The 23,252-nt window shown below is 45.3% G+C and overlaps 1 protein-coding gene across 1 annotated transcript in view; it reads right to left on the bottom strand.

Annotated features, from left to right (window-relative positions):
- Positions 1-3,671: 3,671 nt before the first annotated feature.
- LOC119386131 (sodium-coupled monocarboxylate transporter 1-like) overlaps positions 3,672-23,252 on the bottom strand; it is a 44,845-nt gene continuing 25,264 nt past the window's right edge. The window contains exons 5-14 of the mRNA XM_037653474.2: positions 22,243-22,397; positions 21,194-21,334; positions 20,083-20,212; positions 19,145-19,233; positions 18,259-18,371; positions 16,483-16,550; positions 14,233-14,319; positions 13,414-13,598; positions 8,881-8,981; positions 3,672-3,892 (exon numbers count right to left, since the gene is read on the bottom strand). Of these exons, the coding sequence (XP_037509402.2) occupies positions 3,672-3,892; positions 8,881-8,981; positions 13,414-13,598; positions 14,233-14,319; positions 16,483-16,550; positions 18,259-18,371; positions 19,145-19,233; positions 20,083-20,212; positions 21,194-21,334; positions 22,243-22,397 (1,290 nt within the window). The remainder of the gene's footprint in view (positions 3,893-8,880; positions 8,982-13,413; positions 13,599-14,232; positions 14,320-16,482; positions 16,551-18,258; positions 18,372-19,144; positions 19,234-20,082; positions 20,213-21,193; positions 21,335-22,242; positions 22,398-23,252) is intronic.

The raw sequence follows: 23,252 nt of genomic DNA, 5'->3' as shown, positions 1-23,252 counted from the left end.
TATCGACGACCGACGTCTGTGGTTGCCGCTTTCGCTGCGCTGTGAGTGCTACTTCTTTCACTGGGCACAAGTTCGCCCAAAAAGCGTTTCATCTTTGCCGGCTGAGTCTTTCTTTCTTTGCCTTCACAACCACGTGACAATATGGTCTGCTTTTCCGAAGACTGCCAAACATTCTGAAAGATGGGTTTGCGACGAGAAAAGAAAGTTCCATTAAAAATAAACTGTGAGCTGTGACGGATACCCATTATGTTTAAAATCATGCTAATTAGTCTTTAATGAACTCATATGCGTGAGTTCAATTATTGATTAGTTATTTAAGGCACATGTTATAAATGAACAATTGTCGGTGAGTTTTCAAGGCATATCAACTTGAAATCTGAGGTTAAATCGAACCCGCATATATCGAACTCGCAAAAAAATTTTTTTAAAGCGAAACAAAGAAAAACAGGAATTCGTTCATATATCGGATAATTCGATATACAACTTTCAATGAAATTAGTGTATTTTCGATGCAGATTTCAATGCGAAAGTTGTCTTCACGGCACTTCACGATAATGTAAGGAACACGTCTTCACTACAACACGCGTTTTTTTTTTTTTTTTTTGCATTGCTCCGCCGTTTATAGCTGAGGATGTGGGGTTCAGAGACGGTATATGGGCAAGAAAATGCGGTATCGATATAAAAAGCAGCTCAAAATCTTCATACACAGCTGAGCGCACTCGTCGGGTGCTGTAAGCATCCAGTCTGCCTTGGCCCTAATGGCTGCCTTGTTTTTCGATATCATACTTAGCGTGCTTCTTGAGATGCTGTACGCAGCGGCGACGAAAGGCTTCTTTTCCCCATATTTGACTGTATTCATTATGACCAGTTTTGCGCAGAGCACATTATTCTGTTTCACGGCGTCTATCGCGTTAACAAAATTAGCGGAGAAGCGAACGGCAACCCCGCATGACTGGCCGGCGACGCAACGACGAGGAACCATGGGGAAAGGCACATGATGGCGAGCGGTAGTTTCTATACTCACACTGCGCGGCGCCCTCCTAATTACACCGCTCGTTTTCCCAAATGCATGCGGGGAAGGCCCCTTCCGTGAGGAAAAGCCAACTATTTTTGAGGGAAAGCCAACCACTTGCGGCGTTTCGCGCTTCCCGATGTTCGATATATCGAGTGTTCCGGCTATTTTTGTTCGATGTAACCGTAAATTTTCGTATGCATTCACGTTAAAGCATTGCTGTGTCCGGAAAAGGTTCTACATAAAGGATAATTCGATTTGCTCGAGTTCGATATAGTCGGGTCGACTGTAGCAAGAATTCTGAGGTACGCGTCATGAAAGTTCTGGTGAAAATATGCCGTTGTTCCATTTACTTTTGTAACAAGACGCTGTTTTGTACATTGATTTACAAAAGTAACTAGTATTACGTCCGTGTATTTCGTAGCACACTTAAGGAAGGATTATTTCGAAACTGATGTCATCCTTAGATTACGCATAGCAAAGTCACCGGCTACAATTCGTGAATTTCAGTATGTGCCGTAAAGTAAGTAGTAATCATTCTACATATGTTAACTATATTTTGCACCATTCTGACCTCCGATGACGTCCGCCGTTCCTGATAGATTACTTTGAAGAAAGATCACAGTTTCGCCGCAAGGGTGAAACAGTGAATGCGATAGCAACAAACTGAATGTTATACGAAGTAAGGCTGGTAGCTAACTGTTTTTAGATACGATATCGCGTAACTCTATAAAACACTGGTTTTTAGGTATACGGCCGCTCCAGGAAGCGAAGCGGTTTTCGCGCTGGCGTCGTCTAAACGCGAAATAAGCCGTGAGAGAACAGCACGCACAAGGTAACACGAGCCGTCTACTGATGTCTGTCGAGATAGCGCTCACGCCCGCGCCCTTTTGATCGAAGTTCGCAGTTGCTGCTCGAGCGACGCAGCCCCCCCTCCTCAACGGCGCCCCTTCCTGCTCCTTCAACCGACGAAAGACGGGCAAGGCGTTTCCTTTCTCGAACACATAACATAACAATGCACATAGCGTTCGGCAGACGCCATCTCGCCGCTAATTAAAGACAGACTCGTAAATTGGTCGTGAGAGGCGCGACCCTCCACACTGCACTTGGGAAGCGAGGGGCTCCACACACAGTAACCAGGGAGCCTTATGTTTATTAAACATGTTTCTCCCTTTCTCCTTGGTGAGCCATCGACGGCCGGACTCGCACGCGGCGCGATGTTATCGCATGAACCCTTCGTGTGACGGAGATGGCCGGCTTGTTTTATCGCTGCTTCAGCCGCGTTCGTCCTCCGCTCTCATGCACTTCTACTCCCGCGTAGAACATACGATGCGCCGGGCGATGTTATCGATTTGGACTTTATACAGAACATGACGGCGACGGCAAAACCTGCCGAGAGTGTCCATATAATTGCTATCGCAATAAAATCTTAGAGTAATTTTCGCAGTCCTGAAAAAAAATCTGGTATGTGAGTACGCGTCTTGCCAACAAAGTTTAGTTGAGAGCTCAACGTCGTCATCTCCTGTTTACACTTGCTTAACTTACTGTCCCTGTATTGGACCAATGCATTGAACCTTCATGCAGTCGTCAGGTATCTATTTCTTTTCTTATGTATTAACTTTTCAGGTGTTCCGGATGCCTATTCTGCCCTCTCCACAATTAATCAACTATACAAAATGCTATACGTAAATATTCTACAATAGATGTACAGCATCTACAACAAATATAAGCCTTCAACTGCGTCGTTCCTTTAAATATAAAATGAATTCACTTCATTGATTCGCTATACGTTTTAAAACAAACAGCTTTATTGGGCACTTTCATCGGCGCATGCACCTACGTGCTTTCATTTGAGAACTTTGTGGCGTCTAAAGGCTGTGTCATAGTCTCACGCCGTACTTTTCCGTGGGTTAATAATGCACACGTCACATGCCGTTTCACTTTAGAAGCATCAGTGTGACTGCTCTAATTATTTATGTGGCTTCCAGAGGCCGCTACTTCTATGACGACATTGTTTGGTTTGTAACTCACATAGTTATTTTATATAGGCTGGACAGGCTACGCGGACAGTGCATAACCACAACATGCGCATCAGTGAAGGCAGATAGCGCGTTAGTTCAACTTCGGTAGTCAACGGGGCTGCCAGATTGGTTGTGACACGCATGCCGCTTAAATTTAATGCGCATATACGGCGTCTATATCCGTATTTTTCGTATTTTATTAACCAGCCTTTTTTCTGGTTAACGTCTCTGCTAAATTTTGTATATATCTATCTATGAGCTAGACCTCTTTTATTTTATGAGAGCTTAGCTAGCAGTTGCTCTGGCAGTTATCTAAGTAAAAGGTAAATGGCCTGTACCCCACTCCTATTCAAGCTCTTGCCCTCTGATTGCAATTAGGGCCTGTTGGCTGGCCACTAGAATGCACAAATATATCTTAGTAAAACTTGTTGATGGGATAGTTGGCACATGCTTTCTGAGATGCAAATAGAGGCGAAACCAGCAATGAAGGACTCGAGACAGAACGGAAAAGGGCGTCCTGTTCTGCCCCGTCTCGAGTCCTTCCTCGGTGTTTCCGCGTGTAATGCACAGACTTGCGCGTCCGGGACACGGACCAAAGGAAGACACGTGACTCATCGCGTCTTCTTTCTGGCCGTGTCTCAATGGCACAACTTTGTGTATTCTTTCCTCTCAGTTTTCCTCAGTTCGCAACATCTGCATGTCGCTGCTATAAGTGACAACGTTCCGGCATATCTTACGTAATCTTTTCCGACGTTGAACCTTAGGTGACGTCGAAACTTCTCCGGTGCAAACCAGAAGACTACGTCTCCAACTTGGCATATCAGTTTCGGATTCATTGTGTCCATGCTTGATGATGATGCTGCACACGAGAAAAGGACCCACGTGAACACGCATTATCGCCAATCGCACTAAAGGAATAGATACATTTTCTTTTCTTGCATTGAGTGAGAATCCTCGACCACGGTGCTGTAGATATAATGCTGACACGCCCGAGAGTACAATGACGCCCTACGATATGATAGCTTCCTATACGAGCCAGTTCAGGCTAGAGCACTGCACGGGCCCGGGCCGGCCCGAAAGCCCGGGCCGTCTGAAGCGTTTTCCGGCGGGCCCGGGCTGGGCTCGGGCTTGAAGCCGCGGGCCTGGGCCGGGCCCGGGCTTGAGGCTGCGGGCCGGGCCGGACTCGGGCCGGACTCGGACCGGCCCGCAGCCTCATATATATGTGTATATTAACAGCACTAACAATGGGCCAGATCACGGTTGTTCCCATGGGAGGCATAAAGATTTCGGTCTTTTATTCGAGGTTGACACATACGATACATTTCATTTATATTCCTTGGTATTACGTGCCAAAACCACGATATGATTACGAGGCACGCCGTAGTGGCACCGGATCAATTTCGACCACCTTGAGTTCTCTAACGTGCACCTAAAGATATACGGGTGTTCTTGCATTTCGCCCTCACCAAATTGCAGCCGCCGTGGACGCGGGAGTCGCACCCGAGTCCTAGGACTTAACAGCGAAACAGCTTAACCGCTGAGCTACCACCGTGGGCAAAGCAATATTTCGATGCATTTACACACCGGATTTTCCGTCCGATCACCCGCTACAAAGCGCACGTTGTCATTATTAATCACCATCAACAACTAATATCCTCTAGCGGGCCCGGGCCGGGCCCGGGCTTGGAACGACGGGCCCGGGCTCGGGCTGGGTACGGTCAAGTACGCCCGGGCCCGGGCCGTGCTCGGGCTGGGTTCGGTCATGTACGCCCGGGCCCGGGCCGGGCCCCCGCTTGGAACCACGGGCCTGGACTGGGCTCGGGCTTCATAAAGCGGGCCCGGGCCGGGCTCGGGCCGTAAAATCCGGCCCGTGCAGTGCTCTAGTTCAGGCTTCCTGCGCCAATCGCTTTAAGTGTTCTCATATTATGACAAAGGCGGTGGTCACGTGCGAATAGAACGTTTCAACTTTTTCGCACTAAGTCCAATTCACTCGGTGGAATGTTACACTGCTAAATCGGGCTGCCCAACTAGCTGCATAGAAGACGACCAACCGAGCCGAAGAAAAGGCCTAAACTTCGAAATGTGCGGTTCCCGTGTCGCCACCTATTACGCGACGACACCAGGACGTATACGTACATGGTTACATGGGAGGTAAAACATAAATAAGTTTTTGTTTGAAAAGCTATATTGCATTTTAAGGCACTACGAATATGGTTTCCGAGGCTTCAATGCAGGGCTGGGCAAAGATACTTTGAAATTGTATCGCGATACGGTACAAGATACTCAGGCAAAAAGTATTGGAGATACAGATACAAGATACTACCGCAATAATTGTATCCGATACGATACTTGCCAATTGTATCTTAAGATACTTCGACACATTCGCAAATTTGTTATTACAGACCCCCATAACGTAGCAGCGACCGCCTATGCACGAAAAGGTTTTCTTGAAAATTTCTTTTATGCGACAAATTTTGTTTCATCTTAAGGAAATGGAGGTTAGTATCTCAAAAGTTTTGTCCTTCTTGCTCGAAGGGCATTAGTTTACTTCCGATAGAACTTATTGGGGTTTGGTTTGGCTGCTGACAGCTCTTCACTGACAGCGGCTCTTGCTTGTCATTTTTGTAAGTGATGGGAGTCGCTGCTCAGCGACCAGCTAGCGTGTCGCCACCTAATCACAAGAACTTCAATAAGAAGCCTTCGCACGATGGCGCAAATACCGGTGTGGAGTTTTACCTTGTCTGTTAAATACCGTTTACACAGCACCGAATTACCGGTGTACAGCAGCAACAGCGCTGCTAGCGACATTGTTCGTGACGCATTGTGTATACGTAGAGCTCATAAAACTGCAGTGACTTTTCATTTTCTGCTTATCTGCCGGCGTAAAGCGTTAGTTATCACTATACTCACTAACGTGCAATCTTTTAACAATTTTTCTTCAACGGGAGAACATGTGCACCCCAGAAATGCCTAATACCTATTTTATTGTCACGTGGTGGTGACGATGAATAGGGCGGCAGTCACTCTGGTAAAGACGAAACTGCTCACTGGGCAAACTTGAGCCCAGAAAACTAGGTAACTCAAAGTACAAGCAAAGCACGCTGTACACCGAAAGTCGTCGGCCTTCGATAATGTGATCATCGACGGAACGCGTGGTCGCATCAGCGATCGAACCTTGCAGCGTTACCGCTGGTGCTCGCGTGAGCTCCCGAATGAACTAGAGTGCTCGCGTCCTGCGCATATTTTTAATAATTATTGTTGCGGTTTTGCATCACAAAACAACGATATGATTATGATGGATGCCGTAGCGGAGGGCTCCGGAAATTTCGACCATCTGGGGTTCCTTAACGTGCACCTAAATCTAAGTACACCGGCCTCTAGCATTTCGCCTCGGTCGAAATATGGCCGCCGCGGCTGGGATTCGCACGTAATCTTAACGGAACAATCTGAAACAATCGCGAATATTTCCAAACATCGCGGCGCGGCTTGAGCCTAGCGCTGCTAATATTTCTTTTGCGGTTTAAACCTGATCACACCAAAATAAAGAAATAAGAGCGCGTGGCAGGACACCGCTGCTATTCACGCTATTTCCACCTATAGCTCCGATTACCTGGTGATTAGAAAGAGAGAGAGAAATAACTTTATTTATAAAGTCCAGCGAACTTGATTGGGGTAGGCCCCATAACAGTAAAAAAAAAATTAGGGAGACCTCAAAAGGAAAAAACCAATATACGTAAATAAAATAGAAAAGCCGTTCTGCATCAAATATTCATCGTGAATAAGTATTGAAACAAGAGGCAGGCGGTACCCCTAATAGCTATGGCAATTAAGCATGAAGTATCGTCAACTAACCTGTTAATGTAAGACAAAAGATGTAGTGCCTATGAAACATTGAGTGAAACGGCTCGTTGGGCGCTCATGAGAAAAACGGATCATTTAGTATAGCAATGTTTCTCGAATCCCCTTCCTAATGACTTTAAGGTGGCTCCTAATTATTTCCATTATTATAGTGCAAACTCAGTTTCACTGTTTTACCAAGCAGTAAGCAGGATGTTTGCTACTGTATACTCAGTGCGTGCCTACATAATTACATATTTGTTTTCAAAATCACCTTGGCAGAACAGTAAATTCAAGTGAAATATAAATGTGTGAACAGTAGCAGAAATAAAGCTGACAGTTAAAAGTAAGAATAAAGGAGAGAGCCTATTCTGGCAGCACGTTACAAGAGACATACTGCTGTGAGCACACCGAAAAAAAAAAAAAACAGTTCAGAGCCCGAGTAATGTCCGGGATGCAAGAGAAGAAAAACTAAGAAAACACTTGTGCTAACAATCAAATTATCATTTCAAAAACTCTTTGAATAAAGATAGCAGGAACATCATAATCATAATTTTTACGGTTTAACGTCCCAAAACCACGATATGAGGGGATGCCTTAGTGGAGGGCTCCGGAAATTTCGGCCACCTGGAGTTTAACGTGCACCTACATAGAAGTACAAGGGCCTCAAGTATTTTCGCCTCAATCGAAAATGCGACCGCCGCGGCCGGGACTCGATCGACAGCAGGCAGAAATAGGTAGGGTACGCGAAGATATCTTCTGTTAGATAAACGCTTGCTCTATTAGATCTAGCATCGGTACTAGAGGTGCTGTAGTTAGGATCTTATTTACACATAAGTCAATCGCAAGAAAGTCAAACTTACATCCACAAAATCCTTCAAATCGCTGATGTGCGAAAGCCACGAGACGCAACGCAAATATGCTTCAGACTTCGTAGCGAAGCACAACGCAGGAGAGCGGCATCAGAATTTGCGCGATAATCGCCGCACGCGTTGTGGTACGCTGCGCTGGACAGTGGATAAGAGTGTGTCATGGCAATGGCACAAGTCAAAAGAAAAGAATTGACAAAACGGAAGGCACGTGAGCTAAGCATAGACGTTCGCGCGCTTGTTCTGTCGAGGCTGCTCGAGCGCTGTCATGTTACTCTGCTCAACCAAAACGGACGCGCACACCCCATCGCTCGCCCTCACTGGTGAAAGATAAAAATATGTCACTGCCCTTAGTTTTATTCAGGCTGTTTAGTACCAGCTTAAGAAGCGGAGTTGAGCCAGCGATTATTGTTTCAATGGTGTTCCTATAGGAGTATCTTGTATCTTAAGATACACGATACATTAGTGAATGTATCGGAAATACAGATACAGATACTCGTCTTTCGAGACGTATCGCGATACAGATACAAGATACCCAAACAGTATCTAAGATAGTATCGAAGATACATGTATCTTCGATACTGCCCAGCACTGCTTCAAGGTCTCCAGAGCCTTCACCCAAAGCAAGAAACTGAATGGTAATCATTGTCGTGTCAGTGCCGCTCCAAAAGGGACAATTAGTTTTAGCCTTTACAAGTTCAGGAATTCCTAAAGCCATGCGGTTGATTTTGGCTTCACAATAATAGCGCGCGCGTCTGAGTGCAGATGTAGATGAATAGGTAGATACTAGGATACACTGGGCGGCAGAATGCGAATCTATTTATGGTAATCGCACTCATTGTTTTCATTTCTTCGGCCTGAGGAATCATTCGTATTATGACACTCAAAAGTGAGGCGGCGCTTAGAACGCAACTCTTTTGTGATACAATGAAGAATATATAACGCACGTTTCATGCCTGTTTTCTTTTGCAACTTTCCGTAGTTTACCCGCATGTATATGACACAAGTGACACACATTATTATTTTAGTAATCAAACACCTGCAGGCGTTTTTTTTTTTCGTGGTTTTGGGATGTCAAACACCAATAATTATATTATTATTAGAATTCTTTTTTAATGCATGGCAACAAATATACACTTACAAGTGAAATAGCTGACTGGGACGGCCACCAAGAGCAAGGCAAACCAGGCTAGCATGCTGTACCAAAGGCTTGAGAGAGCATAGATATCCGGTAGCAGACCACTGCACAGAAATGGACGGGTTCCGTTAAAATAGAGTGTTTCAGCGGATTCACAATGAATTAAAAAGAACACGCCATTTTTACATCTATTCACTTCATCTCCTTTAATTTTAGCTCATACTTCAACTCAGCAGTTGTATGACATACCGAGCATATATATTTGGAAATTATAGTTTTTGTTCAAAGGTAGCGTTATGTCAGATGTTATGAACGACATCCGAAAGCTGATTTTTAGTTCTGGTGCCAAGTCCTCTGTTATGTGCCCGTAATTTGGCTCTCCTTACTACCTAATGCAAATCAGCAATAGAACCGGACTAGGCAGACAGTACTGTTGGGCAGGACTTGGCAAATGGTTGCCCATATTATATATATATATATATATGTATTCTTTGCTTTAAACTACTCCTCCGCCTTGATGCGTGGTTCAGTCAAAGCTACAAAACGCCTACAAAGAACCCGAAATGGCGGCGGTCAGCTTCATTTAGACTGTGGCGCCAACCACACTGGAACCGCAGTCATACAGAAATATAATGCAATAAATTACTTCAGTCAGACAATTCACAGTCCACTCGGAAAAGACGTTTCGTCTCTTGTCGGCCACGGGAGCAGTTCTTTTACAGTTGTCAAAGCCGCATATCACAATGGGTTGCATGAAGACATTATCGAAGCACATGGGGAACCAGGGATCTCATGATAAAATAAGCGCAATGTGCACGAAGGCCTAGAAAGGACACGGGACGGAGTGCTTTAGGAGCCAGTAACTCGCACAAAACCTGCACTTCCGGGGGGCAGAGTGACGCCCGGTTGTACTATGAGGCGACGCGAATCTCGCAAACGTAGACAGCGATCAACGCGGTGATGGTGGCAGGGTTAGAGAGGAAGACGTTATTACCGCATGGAAAAGGGCCCTTTGTACTAGAAATTACATTTAGGATGACTGCCGGTTGGGCATGTTGGTAAAGGTTCATGATGAAACAAGCGCAGTATGCACGAAGTCTTAGAAAGGACACAGGACGGAGCGCTTTGGCATTTCAGGTGGGCTATTTAATTTGATCATGAATTAAGTCTCAGGTGGCGTATTATCTTTATGACGATGAAGAATGCCGAGATATAGGCCGCAACGCTCCACAGGAAGGTGTATTGAGTCGTGAGCTTTTGAATATGCAACAATTGCTGGACTTGCTGATATTGGCCGCGAGAACGACCCATAGGTGGCAGCACCGTCGCCGCGGTAGTGTGGACTGGAGAGGCCTTCGGCGGCGCGTATACAAATGCACACAGCGGCGCTTCGTTGTGAGCGGTTTGAGCCAATTGTCGGCGAATAAAATGCGTTGATTGCTGCTTACTGGAAATATATACGATCTTAATTGTTGAATCGATGCACAAAGATCATCCAAAGTTAGTATTACTAGTAAGAGAAGCGCAATCGCCGATGAAAGGGATGCTCGGCCTGGATGACAGTCTGCGCTTACGCACTATATGACGTTTTTGGTTGTTTTATCTGTAGGTGTTTAGCTTGTGTTCTGTGGACTATGCACTGCTGTAGCACGACTGAACTATTTGTTCATTTGTATACCAGCCCATATTCCTGTGCAATGAGTTCAATAGCACTGTTCGCGCGAATACGCATTTTTTTGTTTGTTGTTCTGTTCTTCATGAACTGTAGGACAGTTGATAAGTTAAGTCAGGAAAGCTACGTGATTGACAGCGCTTTAGCGCCACGGAGACGTTCAACGCGTACGCACTTGTGCTTGCTCCAGTAACAGAATAAAAAGGTAAGAGTTTAGCACAGAGCTTTGATCGATCGATTGATTGATTACGTGCACGATAGTGATGCAACAAACGTCCGGTTATTTTATGGAATAAGTGTCTTTACTTTTTTTTCACATTAAACATGTCCGCTGCCTTCCATCAATTTCTAACAAGTCCACAAAAACACTCAAGATAAGGTAAAACAGGATGAGGTTTTGCGTGAAATTGTACGACATAAATGTAAGGCACGCCGTCGGGATTAATTTTCAACATTTGGGTTCTTCAAAGCGTACCTAAATCTAAGCACACGGGTGGTTCTGCATAAATTGCGCCCCAAGTTAAAATTGCGCGCGGCAACTCCGTTTTATCACTGCCGTTTCATTCCATTGTCTGTTTTTTTAGGGGATAGTTTGAGTACCGAAGTGCCAGACTTCACGTGAAAGAAATATTTCGCTGTAGCGGGACCACTACAATAAAAGGACATCTGAAGCACAGCTAAAGCTCATCGCATAACCGATGAACCACAGTGCCGCAGTTATACACCTAACAACAACGCGAAAGTGCATGGCCTAGATGCTCGTTTTTGTTTACCAACGAGTCGCTAAAAGGGTGCCTTCACACACTATTAATTGCTCCTCATGTTTAGTGCTATGCCAAGCACACTTTAGGATGTGCTTGAACCAGAAAGCGACACCTGCACTGAAATGATTCTGGTGAACGAAGGGTACGACACCAATACACAGCCCTCTCGAAAGTCGCACTCATTGATCTTATTACAATGCGCATGCAGCCTAGCAAGCCCATTTGCTTCTGTACACCATGTTAGGTATACGTACGAGCAGTTAAACTCGCGCTACATAACAGAATAAACCGCCCTTTGAGAACGGGCAGGACGTACGCGCACATGCAAACACGACGTGGCTAGCAGACGACGCAGGGATCAATCCACACTAGGCGCGGTTCAGCCAGTAGCCGCCAGGCGGCAACTCCGCTCGATCTCGCGGCCAATAGCACAGGGTGCTTCAGAATTGGTGTATACATATATAGTGAAGATACATGTATTCGGGCTTCTGGCGCTTCATGGGAACAACTTGGCGCAATACTACTACGCGCAGTGTCTCTCGCTTCTATGCATTTGCACGAGCGGGGTCTGCATAAAATGGCTGTCAGATGCACTGCGCTTATTATTATTATTATTATTATTATTATTATTATTATTATTATTATTATTATTATTATTATTATTATTATTATTTAACACTCGAAAAGAGTGGTTCAGGACAGCTTTTGAGAACACCGGTTCTTTACATCGGATGAGACGTTTTTTTTTATTGAAGAAAGGAAATGAATGAAGGAGTTGTTGTCACCATTGCTAGTGACGGCTACCCCTTTCCACATAGTTGTCAGGATTATATATATATAATATATATATATATATATATATAATATATATATATATATATATATATATATATATATATGGTAAGTTCAATCCTCGTTTCAACAGAGCACACATACAGTCGCGGTGCGGTCTTTCATTTAGGCCGCTCAGTAATCATCACAAATATTGGTGTCTTCAAAAAAACGTAGGAGCATTTTCACTGCTTTGCGGTTTATCCTAGACGGCCATGGGCCTAGTATATTCGCCAACGAAAACGTTCGCTCAGAGTCCAGCGTGTGAAGTTGCTGTTCGAGTCGCTGTCTGTGTGTCGTGCTTGGGACAGTCGAGCAACAGATGATGCATATCCTAGTCGTTGTGGCCGCACGAACATGCGGACGATGATGCACACTGAATCCGAATAAGAAGTGCTTTGCGTAAGCAGTTCCGAGTAATAGACGATGAATGAGTGTGTCGATACGTCTTGGAAGCTCAGGGTCTAATTGGCACTGAAGGTTAGGGTCAACACGTACAAGATCGATTCCTTTGTGCTGTCTGAGAACCAGGTGGATAAGCATAATTCACGTTTTGCTGTTCGTAAAATTCGGTGTATGTCACATTGAGATATAGGAATGAGGCGGGCTTGTGTGTAATGATGAGCGGCTTTCGCCAACTCATCTGCCACTTCATTTGCCTTGATTGCGCAGTGACTGGGAACCTACTGAAATGCCACGTGATTACGTGACTTCGTAGCTTCTGATTAAGATCGCGCATACTATATGTATATCTATTTTTCCTGAAGTGGCATTTTCCACACACGCAAGAGCCGCCAGGGAATCCGTGATTACGATCCACTTTCTGGGTGTCGTTGACAGTCTAACAAAGCTGATGGCTGGCAAAATGGCTACAAGCTCGGAGGTTGTTGAAGAGGAAAGATGACCCAGCCGACATACATATTCTTCATGTAACTCCGAAATGATGAATGCTGATCTCGCAGTCTCTTCGTTGACGGAGCCATCAGTGTACACGTGAACAGTGTAGCCTTGGTACCTGTTAAACAGGTGATGTGATGCCAACTGCAGTGCGGCAACGGCTGGTACGTCATGTTTACTGCGAAGTCCTTCTATTGACGTTTCAATAGTTGGTAGCTCTAGCAACCAAGGCGGATAGTTTAAGTCCGGTGGCCAGTGTGTCGACGCAGGAAGTTCTGAAATGTACTGTTGGTACACACGGTGCATTTGCGTTCCGGGACGGTTCTCAGTTTGTGATATGAGTGGATGGGAAGGGTGTTGCGTGACTCTTACCTGTCGGTGGTTTCCTTCAAGACTGTCGTGCCGTCGAACAAAACAGCAGAACTTGCATTTTTCACTTCAGCGGGACAGCCGTCCATAGACGGAGGAGGCTTGGGAAGGGCCATGGAGGTGACGAATTGACCGAGATTTATCCAAAGTGAGAAGCCGAGAGATACGATCAGTCCCGCCATTGCTCCCTGCGAAGGGCGTAAATATGTGTGACTTATGCGCACATCGACATACTGCAAAAAGTTGCGACACGACATTATAAATATAGACCACTGGCCACGACAAGCTAATGTATACCCATGTTCCACCGGATTGACAGTGTTGGCTACAGACGGAGCTGCAACATCTGTTGATTCAGCGTGAACCAACAATCATACGAGAGAACACACTGTACGAATCGCCTGACTAGCTGCTACATCATGCATGTGTTAAAGATTTCTTAATCAGCCCCGTTACTGTTCACTTGACTAATATTTGCTGGACTAACACTAAGGGCGGGTATTATGAACCAGTAAGGCCTGCTCCTTTCACCAAGGATCAAGTTCAACCACCCTAAATGCAGACGAACTGCAGTAAATGTTGTTTTTCAATCACGAGAAAAAAAAAAGAAAAAAAAAGACTGGTGGCCTTATGCTGGAGCCCGTAGGAAATTATAGTGCAAGATGGCGTGTCGTGTGCTTTATTAATATTAGACACGCGGTTATTTAGAATGATATAAGCGCAGCATGCATAGCCTTGCAGCAGTGAAATTATGTACACTCTGCAGTGAATGCACTCATACTATGGGTATGCATTGAAGATACTACCTGTCAGGGTACTTACTTTACTGTTGCCACATGGAATGAACATTCCTAGTGTAAAGAGGCCCAGAAGAGGCCCACCGATTGAACTGGTGATGACTTGGGATGCCTGCGAAGTCCGGCGAAAGGAAGAAAAGCACCGAAAACGTTGGAGCGTTGTGAATGTGGTGAATAAAGCGAATGCCGCTGAGGTGAACTTTAGCGCTACTTTAAGGTCAGACGTAGTGCAGAAGTCACATTTAGCTACGCTTAATTTGTTTATGATTGCGCAGTTCGTAATAAGATGGACAGAAGTCGATGTTCCACTTTGAAGCAGTCAGCTTAGAGAGATATCTTGGTGGCACATTGTGAGTTCACTATAAACGTAGGGTAGGCTTTCTTCGGAGTTCAGCGCAGATTATATCTTCTGTTAAAGGTGTTCAATATTATAGCCACCGTTCAATACCTTTACTAGTGGCACGAGGAACGAGTGGCACTCTTGTTTCTCTTCTAGCACTTCCGGTCGAGCACTTACTTCCGGTTTTCCGAATGTACAGAGGAAGCCTCCCAAAAAGTAAATCTGGTACGAAATCAATGGTTCTTGTTAAAAGATTATATTGGATACATATGATATTGGAACATAAGTTTACTGATAAGGGCCAATTAACTGTCAGGATCATTAATGAAAATTAATTGTATGAGTTTATTGAAATAGCTGACGGCTGTCTTTTGAGCAGCTGGGATCCTTGCGACACCTGGCGGAGCAGATCAAAACCATGCAGCTCTTTCTACGTGGCCTCGGAGATCCGCTTCGGCAGTGAGACGAGACGCAGAGTTAACCCAAGGCATAGAGTTAATATACTGACCCAAGGAATACACCAGGGCACACGAACACCAAGGTGTGAGTGCCATTAACAGACACCCAAGTCAAGGATTAGGCTCCAATTTTTTGCATCTGATAGTCATACCAGTGCGCACTAATCCGTAATCATTCCGAATGAAACGAAAAATCTCTAGCAGATGTATCAATATATTATAAAAATCTCAGAACAAAGATGGCACGGCCCTCCACATCCATCTGAATATTATTCATTGAAACTGGGTGCTTTACGAACTGTACGAGTTTCGTGCCACTCTCGTTGGTCGCCTTACGTCTCCAATACGCGCATGCGCTGTCCACAAACGCTCAATGAGAAGCAACTTACATTTCCGTCATTCTCCGGGTTTGCATTCGGGGCGTTCACGAGGTGTTTTTCGAAGCACGTGGAATGAGCTCAAACTCGGGAATGGAGCCGCAACCGAAGCTGGAGTCGTCTATATGTCCGGGGAGAAACTGAGTGACCATTGCTGATCCCTCTATCTTGAGACTGAATAACATTAACAGAAAGCTGTACGCCAAGTCAGAGGTCTGAAGGCGTGTTTAAAATCACTAACGAAAGGGCAGAATTGATCGCATGGCAATATTACAGACAGTTTTGGGGTTATATATCACTTTCTATACAGCCGAATAATACTTCAACAACACAAGCTGGAAGGGCGGAGGGGAGGTCGTGCACGAGTTGACACGGACTAAGGCTTATGCATATTTTCGTCGGTTTTTTTTATGCGCATGGCTTCTCAAATAGCCCTGCATTTCTCATATTTCTTTCTGTACGCTACAGAGGTAAGGCCACGTGTAACTGTACATTTTCCTGTAGTAAACTTCAGTCGACAGCGAGTGCCGTGTCTTGGGCCATCTTTTTTTCCTCACACGATAGGAAGTCGTGTGGTCGTAGCGAACAAACGTTCCGTCGTTATGACACAATTTTACTGCGCTAGTGGTCTGAGAGTTCGAGACTGGATTTGGTGTCTCCGTTCTTTCCCTTCATGCCAGGCCACATACTCAGATTCATCCTCACCGTCGCTCTCTGGGATTAAGGAATAAAGCAACGAATTCTCGGTTTTTACAAATCAACGATGTGATCATGCGACATGGATTACTTCCGAATAACTTCGACCACCGGCAGCGTAAATCGAACTCGTTCCTTAGAGCCGCATCCGCACGTGTCCTTAGATAAGCTTTTGTTAACTTTTGCGACGCGCTTTGGAGCAACCCAACAGACTCTGAGAGTATAATGGTGTTTGTTCTTGTAATTTGTAATCCACAGTAGGCAGTAAAGACCGAAAGATCGCCTTCTCAAAGCGGCGTCCTATCCCGAGCGCACCCCATGGAGTAAATGCGTGTCCGATGCAAGCACCTCTCGAACGCCCAGCAGGCAAACTCCGGCCGACGGAAGCGCAAGTGTCTACTCACGGCGAGCACGTTGCCCATTCTCGAAGCGATGCCCACCAGGCCAATAGTCAGCAGGCCGAAGAACACCCCTGCGAGCACAACAAGCAAAACGACCGAAGCGTTGGTAGCGGTATACGGTGTCATTCAGCTTGAAGAAAAGCCAACACTATAGTTGGGTACAACCAAAGAATAAATTTAAGCTCCGCCCACAGCCGTCACTGTCCCACCCAGAGAGAATTTGCACAAATGCCCCATCCAATTGCATTCGCTCATTTCCATGACGTCAAGCACTTCTCGCATATTACAGGTGGGGGATTTTTCAAATGCAGACACATGTTGGTGTGGCTGCATTTCAGTCGAGAAATTGAACATCCTGTCCTATTCCAGCAAAGATTCCGACATCACTGTTTGGGCTAACGAAATATCTTGAGTGGAAACAACGAACCTTTAATTACTGATACGCGTAGTACTGGCATTAGCAGCGAAGAGGTACTTACGATTACAAGAGAAACCACTTAGCTCGACTTTCTTGCACAGCTGAATGGCAGGCGCGCAGCAGTTCTGGGGACGTAGCTTCTGTTTATGTGTAATCGGCTATAGAATGTTTACATGTACAGCGCTCACGAACTGAAATTTGACATCAAAAGTTTTATTATAACGACTGGTATGCACAACTGCGCCGGGTAGCCGCGTCATGTCTCTGCGAATCTGGCCGCTGAAGGCAACTTTGGCTATGATGTAAGCCTTCGAGTCGAAACTACGCCGATATGACATGAAGCGAAGACGGTGGAAACGAAGATGGGTGCATTTCTTAGCCCTAGAGTGTCGCGTTTCAATTCGTGAGCACTGTACCAGCTACTAAATGCTAATTTCATTGTTCTTTCCACGCTCTACGACAGTGATTTCGCGTAGAAAGCGCGCCTTCAGGCCAAACGCATGCACGAGAACGTTTTCTGCGGTTTTTACGTCATTTGTACGGAGAGGAGTAAAGCTGTCGCTCTAAAAAAAACAAAAAAAAAAAACGCGCATCATCCGTTTCAAAGTGATGCTTGTTGTAAACTTTCACGTCGGCGGTTTGGTGCATCATGAGTTCGCACCGTCTGGACAGTCTGTTTCTGGCCATTTCTACGTGCGAGTTTTGCAGAGGGTGCGCGACGCGGTTCGAAGGACGCGGCGGGACACGCGGTGAGGCAAGCGATGCCTGCATCACGATAACGCGCGCCGAGCCGCACATCGCTAGTTGCGCAGCGATTCCTCGCTGAGAACAGCATTCCGATCGTCCCTCAACCACTGCACTCTCTGGATCCCGCTCCAAGTTACTTTGGGCTGTTCCCTACTCTGGAAATGGTCCTCAAGGGTATACGTTTTGCAAACGTGAAGGAAATCAATACAAATGCGACGGCTAAGCTCCGACAGATTCCGAAAGAAGCCTTCTGCCGCTGCTTCCAACAAGGGCAGAAGTGACAGAGCAAGTGCGCGCGCGCGCAGGGGTCCCACTTGGAAGCTTATTAGGTAAGCATTGTCATAGATCCTAACATTATCACGCTAAACCACTACTCTGGGAACTTTTTGATTGCTCCTCGTATATCTGACGAACTGATAAACCAGGTGTAACTGCCTAACGTTTATTTGAAAAAATGTGCAAGTTTGCAACAGTTTGAGTGAAACGTATGCTGCTTTTACATGTCTGTTTTGTTGTTCTTGAATGATAAAGTGTCAGTGAAAGATATCAATTACTTTCGCGCGAAGGCACTTTGGAGCTACGTCAGAAAAAAATTTTAACGCGCCAATACGCACCCAGCGCAACAATAATCTTGGCCCCAATTTTGTCCGGAATGTCTGGCTTGATGATGGCAATAATGTCCACGTACGACACGGCGCACAAGGCGTTGACTCCGGATGATATGGAGCTGTAGAGCCAAGAGAATCATACATAAATGGGTTGAGCGAAATTTTCGGAAGGATCGATTAAAAAAAGCTGTTCACATTACGTGACGTTTTTGTGAGATACTTAGCAGGTTGTACTACACATAATACAGATTCTCGCAGAACGATAATATGCGTAAGAGACAGATGGCAGTTGTAAAACTACCAGAACTGCACCGAATAGACCTAGAAGGCACTGAAATCACTCCGCTATGCATAAGAAAGCGGTCAAAGTAAGCGTGCTCCTCTGACAACAAAGGGGTCTTCAATCGAAGCGTTCTCATTTACGAGAATTTTGTTGCACATTACTTAAATCGGCAAACTTCAAATTCGCATATTCGAAACCACTCATATTGAGTATATAGCCGCACGGACCAAAGCACGAGAACCGCCACTGCGTGCTGATGTTTCGCGTAGCACCCCTTCTCTAGTGACGTAGAGTGAAGTGGTGTTTCAGCTACACTTAAGATATGTTCATGCGTACGTTTGTATGTGTGCGTGTATGTATACTCACGCAAAACTAAAAAAAACTTGGGTGGAGGGAGGAGGGAGGCTTTCCCGCTTTTGTCTACGCCAGTGACCTTATCTTAGACGAAAAAGCTCTTATAAATTGCAGTCAGTCCCAGACTATCCTTAGCTGACGAGGAAGGCCCCACCTTTCTCGTCAACTAAAGGAATCCTTAAATTTACACATGTTTTATTTGACAAATTAAGACTATCAAACATTGATTGAAGTCCACACAAAACTGACGTTCACCTCAGTGAGGCCGCAAAGATACCGGCAACGAACAGTCCAGGAACTCCGGTCATCTTTCCAAGCACGTCCATTACAAAGTAGGGTAGCAGCTATACAGAAAGAAACACAATAATTTTAAACATAAACGTTCTGTGTGGCATTTAATAATTGCACCCACCAAAGTCGACTAATTTCATTTGGAAATGACGCGATGGTCCCTAACATTCACGACCTTGAGGTACTGTCTATGATCTCCGAAACTTCTCGTTAAACGACGTTAAGAACAGTAGTGATTTATTAATTATGCCACGCAGCCGACATTTACCGGTGTTTTTTATATTTAAATTTATTGTAGAAAAGGTAGTTCGTACAATAAATGGTTATCCACATCCTAAATAGTATGAGCATATTTCAAGACTATTGTAAGTACTCAAACATGCACGCCAGCTGGAATAATATCGGTAAACGTATGCGAAAACTGCAGGAAACTGAAAATTAAAACATTCGAGAAACAAGCCAATCCACTCTGCGTGCATTGCAGTGCCTTACGTTAAGTGTCTTTAATATGAGATTATGTAAGGACATGTTGGAATCATTTCTGTGTTGTTAAACAAGGCGATAGAGGCAACACTTGACATTAGAAAGAGGTACATTAGACTTTGTCGCCGAAACAAGGCTCGCAGCGCAATAACATTGGTCGACGACATTACGGCTTACTGAAGCGTCCAATTTTAAAATAAGTGTATACGCACTAAGGGCTAGAGCGAGAAAGGACAACAGCAAACTAAAGGTTCCGTTATGTTAAAGCGGTGCATGAATATTAAAGGATGCTAAAAGGTTTCTAACTCCGGTTGCAGCGTGAAATATAGGAGGCGCGTTTGCCTCGTCGAACGCACACGCTTTTCTGTTTAATGCTCTGCGCCTAACGAGACATTATATATCCGTGTTGGAAAACCCACCTGGTCTTCTGTGGAAATTTGGTGAGCTGCCACGGGATCACAACTGGCGTATTTCACGTAGACTAGTAATCCGGCCAAGCTGCTTAGCGAGAGAACCGTACACAGCAAGGGAAAGTTGAACCAGACCACACTGTCGGCAAGAAGAACAGAGAAGAGAAAGTCGACAGACTTGAAAGCGATAACCGCAGGGGAAAAGAAAGAAGGCACCGCAAGAACTGCCCAAGAAAAGCCGTGCAACTACAGTCACCACCTGGTAAAACTTGACAGCGCTGCGGTACCTGAATGGCCATTCTCTTGCATGTCACCCGAAGCTAAAGGAGCTGAACTTAAAACACACCAAGGCTTGCTTACTTCCTAAAGCGGAAGAATATGTATTTGCGCGTATTGATCGTCCAGGCAAACCTGGGCGCAGTGTGGTGCGAACATGTAGGTATGTAGCTATATAGCCACGATTGACTGGAACGTGCGATGTCATAATTGAACGGCATGCCCCAGAACAACCTTTGAGATTGAGATTATGTAAGCAGAAGGCTCCTGATGAATACGCAAACTAGAAATTTCTTAATGTGGGCCTAGATTTAGGCACACCACTTTCTTTTAATTAAAAAAAAATTTTTTTTGCATTCTGCGCACGCCATGACACAGCCGTCAAGGTCGTAACTCCGACCTGCGACCACATTTTCAACCCTTTAAAACAGCATAGCTGATGGGTTTCCGTGAATGAACAGTAAATATACGTGTATTAGCGAAATGACAGAGTTTTATCGAAATATTTTGATCGCGCTGTTTACTCCTGCAGCACACAGCTTGCAGTACTTATGTAAGTTTAAGCTAGTTTTGGCCTTCCCTAATTCTGCCAATGCCTTAGAACAAAGACATTTTTTCTAAAGAGTGGGTCTAGCCTGTACATTAAGCAGTAAGTAGCGATTTTTTTGCGCTGTCTTTATAGTTCGCGTGGTACACAGTATATACCGCTTCACTGAAATATATGCAAACTTATTTTAACAACAAATCCTCTTTGTCTTGATTTCTTTCTGAAGTATTGAGTGACCTAGCGCAGATAAAATTATTGATGACGATGAAATTGGAATGTACCGAGAGAGATACTCACAACTTAGCTTTGATGAGTGTCGGTACTGTAAGGTAGCGTAGCACCATCATGTGATTGGTCGCGTAGCTGGCAGTGTTGGTAAAGAAAGATCCAAAGGCCAGGCCCCATACGGTGTAGTGGACCGTGGGGTTCGGGTCGATACTGACGAATAAACGAGTCCGTGGCTTTTAGTTAGTAAGTATATCAAGACATTCATCATAAAGTTCGCGTGTTCCAGCTACAGTTAATCATGTGGTAAACGTGGCTTTGTCTACGCCACAATGACCATCACCATCACCACCGCCATCATTATCATCATCATTGGCCTCTTAGTATACGGTCATCAAGAGAGTTATTCTGGACACTGCCAAATTCCTTCATGTTGTCAAATTTCGAAAATCGACGGCATTTTAGGCCAATCAGAGAAGTCGTAGCAGCTCTCTGGACCAAGCTGAGTTGACTAATGGCGGAATTTGACAATGTTCAGAATACCGCACCAGTATTATCAGCCAACATAGCGTGTAGCAACAGGCTCAGCCGTTTAGTTATCATTTTAATTTCGAGAGCTTGGTTGTCGGAGAGCGAGGCCCAGCATACTTATTTGCACGCACTTATTTGTTATTTTATTTCACTGCGAGCAGTAGCGCCTCTTAGCTCAGTCGCTTAATAAATATCCCAAAACACGAGTCAGCGCGCTTTTAGGGGCTATACCGAAGTCAGTGAGACTGAAAACCACCCGTTTGTAGCACGAAGCCACAATGAAATCCTTATGGATTTCTCAGGAAGGTTGGTTGTCATTTTGCCTGTCTTGACCCTTCCGCCACCTTGCGGGATTCCGCAGAACTCATTTGCAAGGCTACACCTAACTTTAGAATTCAACTGTGCGTGGGTCATCAACATTCTAAGTCTCATGAAAATTGTTTGTTTATTTAGCGCTTCCTAAAAGTTCGGCTGCGTCTTGGTGTGTGTTCCAACGAGTAGTAGTTATTACTCCGTCGTGAAGATTGATGCATATTTGAGCAGTGCGTTTTATACGCACGCAGACACACAAGCTTGCCACAAGGACTCACACATCAAATTGCACGCGTCCGCCGGTGAGGGATGTCCGCCAGACTTCTCGCAGTCCTCCTAGCTGATACATGCCCAGAGCTATCACGACTACCATGGCAACCACCGTCACCACCGCCTGGAAGGTGTCCGTCAATACCACTGCTTTGATGCCTCCCTGCAAAGGGGGCGAAAACGTCACTCATGGTCGCTAAGTGTCGCTGAGTACGCGAAAGACTGCGATCTTTGCACATGGATATTTACTGCGCTGTATACACCTTTACCTTCGTATTTTGGTTGCGTACCTCTGGCTTGCGAAACAAGGTAACGCACCACAGCTTAAAAAAAAAAATATGTTGGAGGACACTTGAGCTTCGCCTCAAGAGTAGAACGCGATAGCGTAATCGGACCTCCGTTCGCATAGAATTCTCAATCAGTAGCCTCTCTTCGCTTCTCGGTGGTCACCTAAGCCGCGCGGCAAGGAAAGGAACATCTGTACGCGTAACATTAGCCATTTCAAGCTATCCTGGAATGCCTACTGCCCCGCCACGGTGGTCTAGTGGTTATGAAGCTCGGCTGCTGACCCGAAGGTCGCGGGATCGAATCCCGGCCGCGGTGGCTGCATTTTCGATGGAGGCGAAAATGTTTGAGGCCCGTGTACTTAGATTTAGGTGCACATTAAAGAACCCCGGGTGGTCGAAATTTCCGGAGCCCTCCACTACGGCGTCCCTCATAATCATATCGTGGTTTTGGGACGTTAAACCCCAGATATAATATAATAATAGAATGCCGACTGCAACTACTGCTGCGAAGTGTTTACTATGCTATAACACTTCCTTCTGCGAATCAGCGAAGTACCCACTACGCGCCAGTAAGGCGCAACACGCGAACCTACGCAGCTGCTCACTTTGTTTATACTTTTGCTGCCGACGATGATGAATTGTAATGGGTGGGCGTTTAAACCCGTCAATGGGGCACTCGTGTTGCAATTCACATGTCTTGACTCCTGGCGCCATTCTACGCTTCTGCCACG

The sequence above is a fragment of the Rhipicephalus sanguineus genome, chromosome 3, assembly GCF_013339695.2.
Source record: "Rhipicephalus sanguineus isolate Rsan-2018 chromosome 3, BIME_Rsan_1.4, whole genome shotgun sequence".
NCBI lineage: Eukaryota > Metazoa > Arthropoda > Arachnida > Ixodida > Ixodidae > Rhipicephalus > Rhipicephalus sanguineus.
The sequence above is the reverse complement of the archived record's forward strand: the minus strand, read 5'-3'. Positions and strand labels throughout refer to the sequence as shown.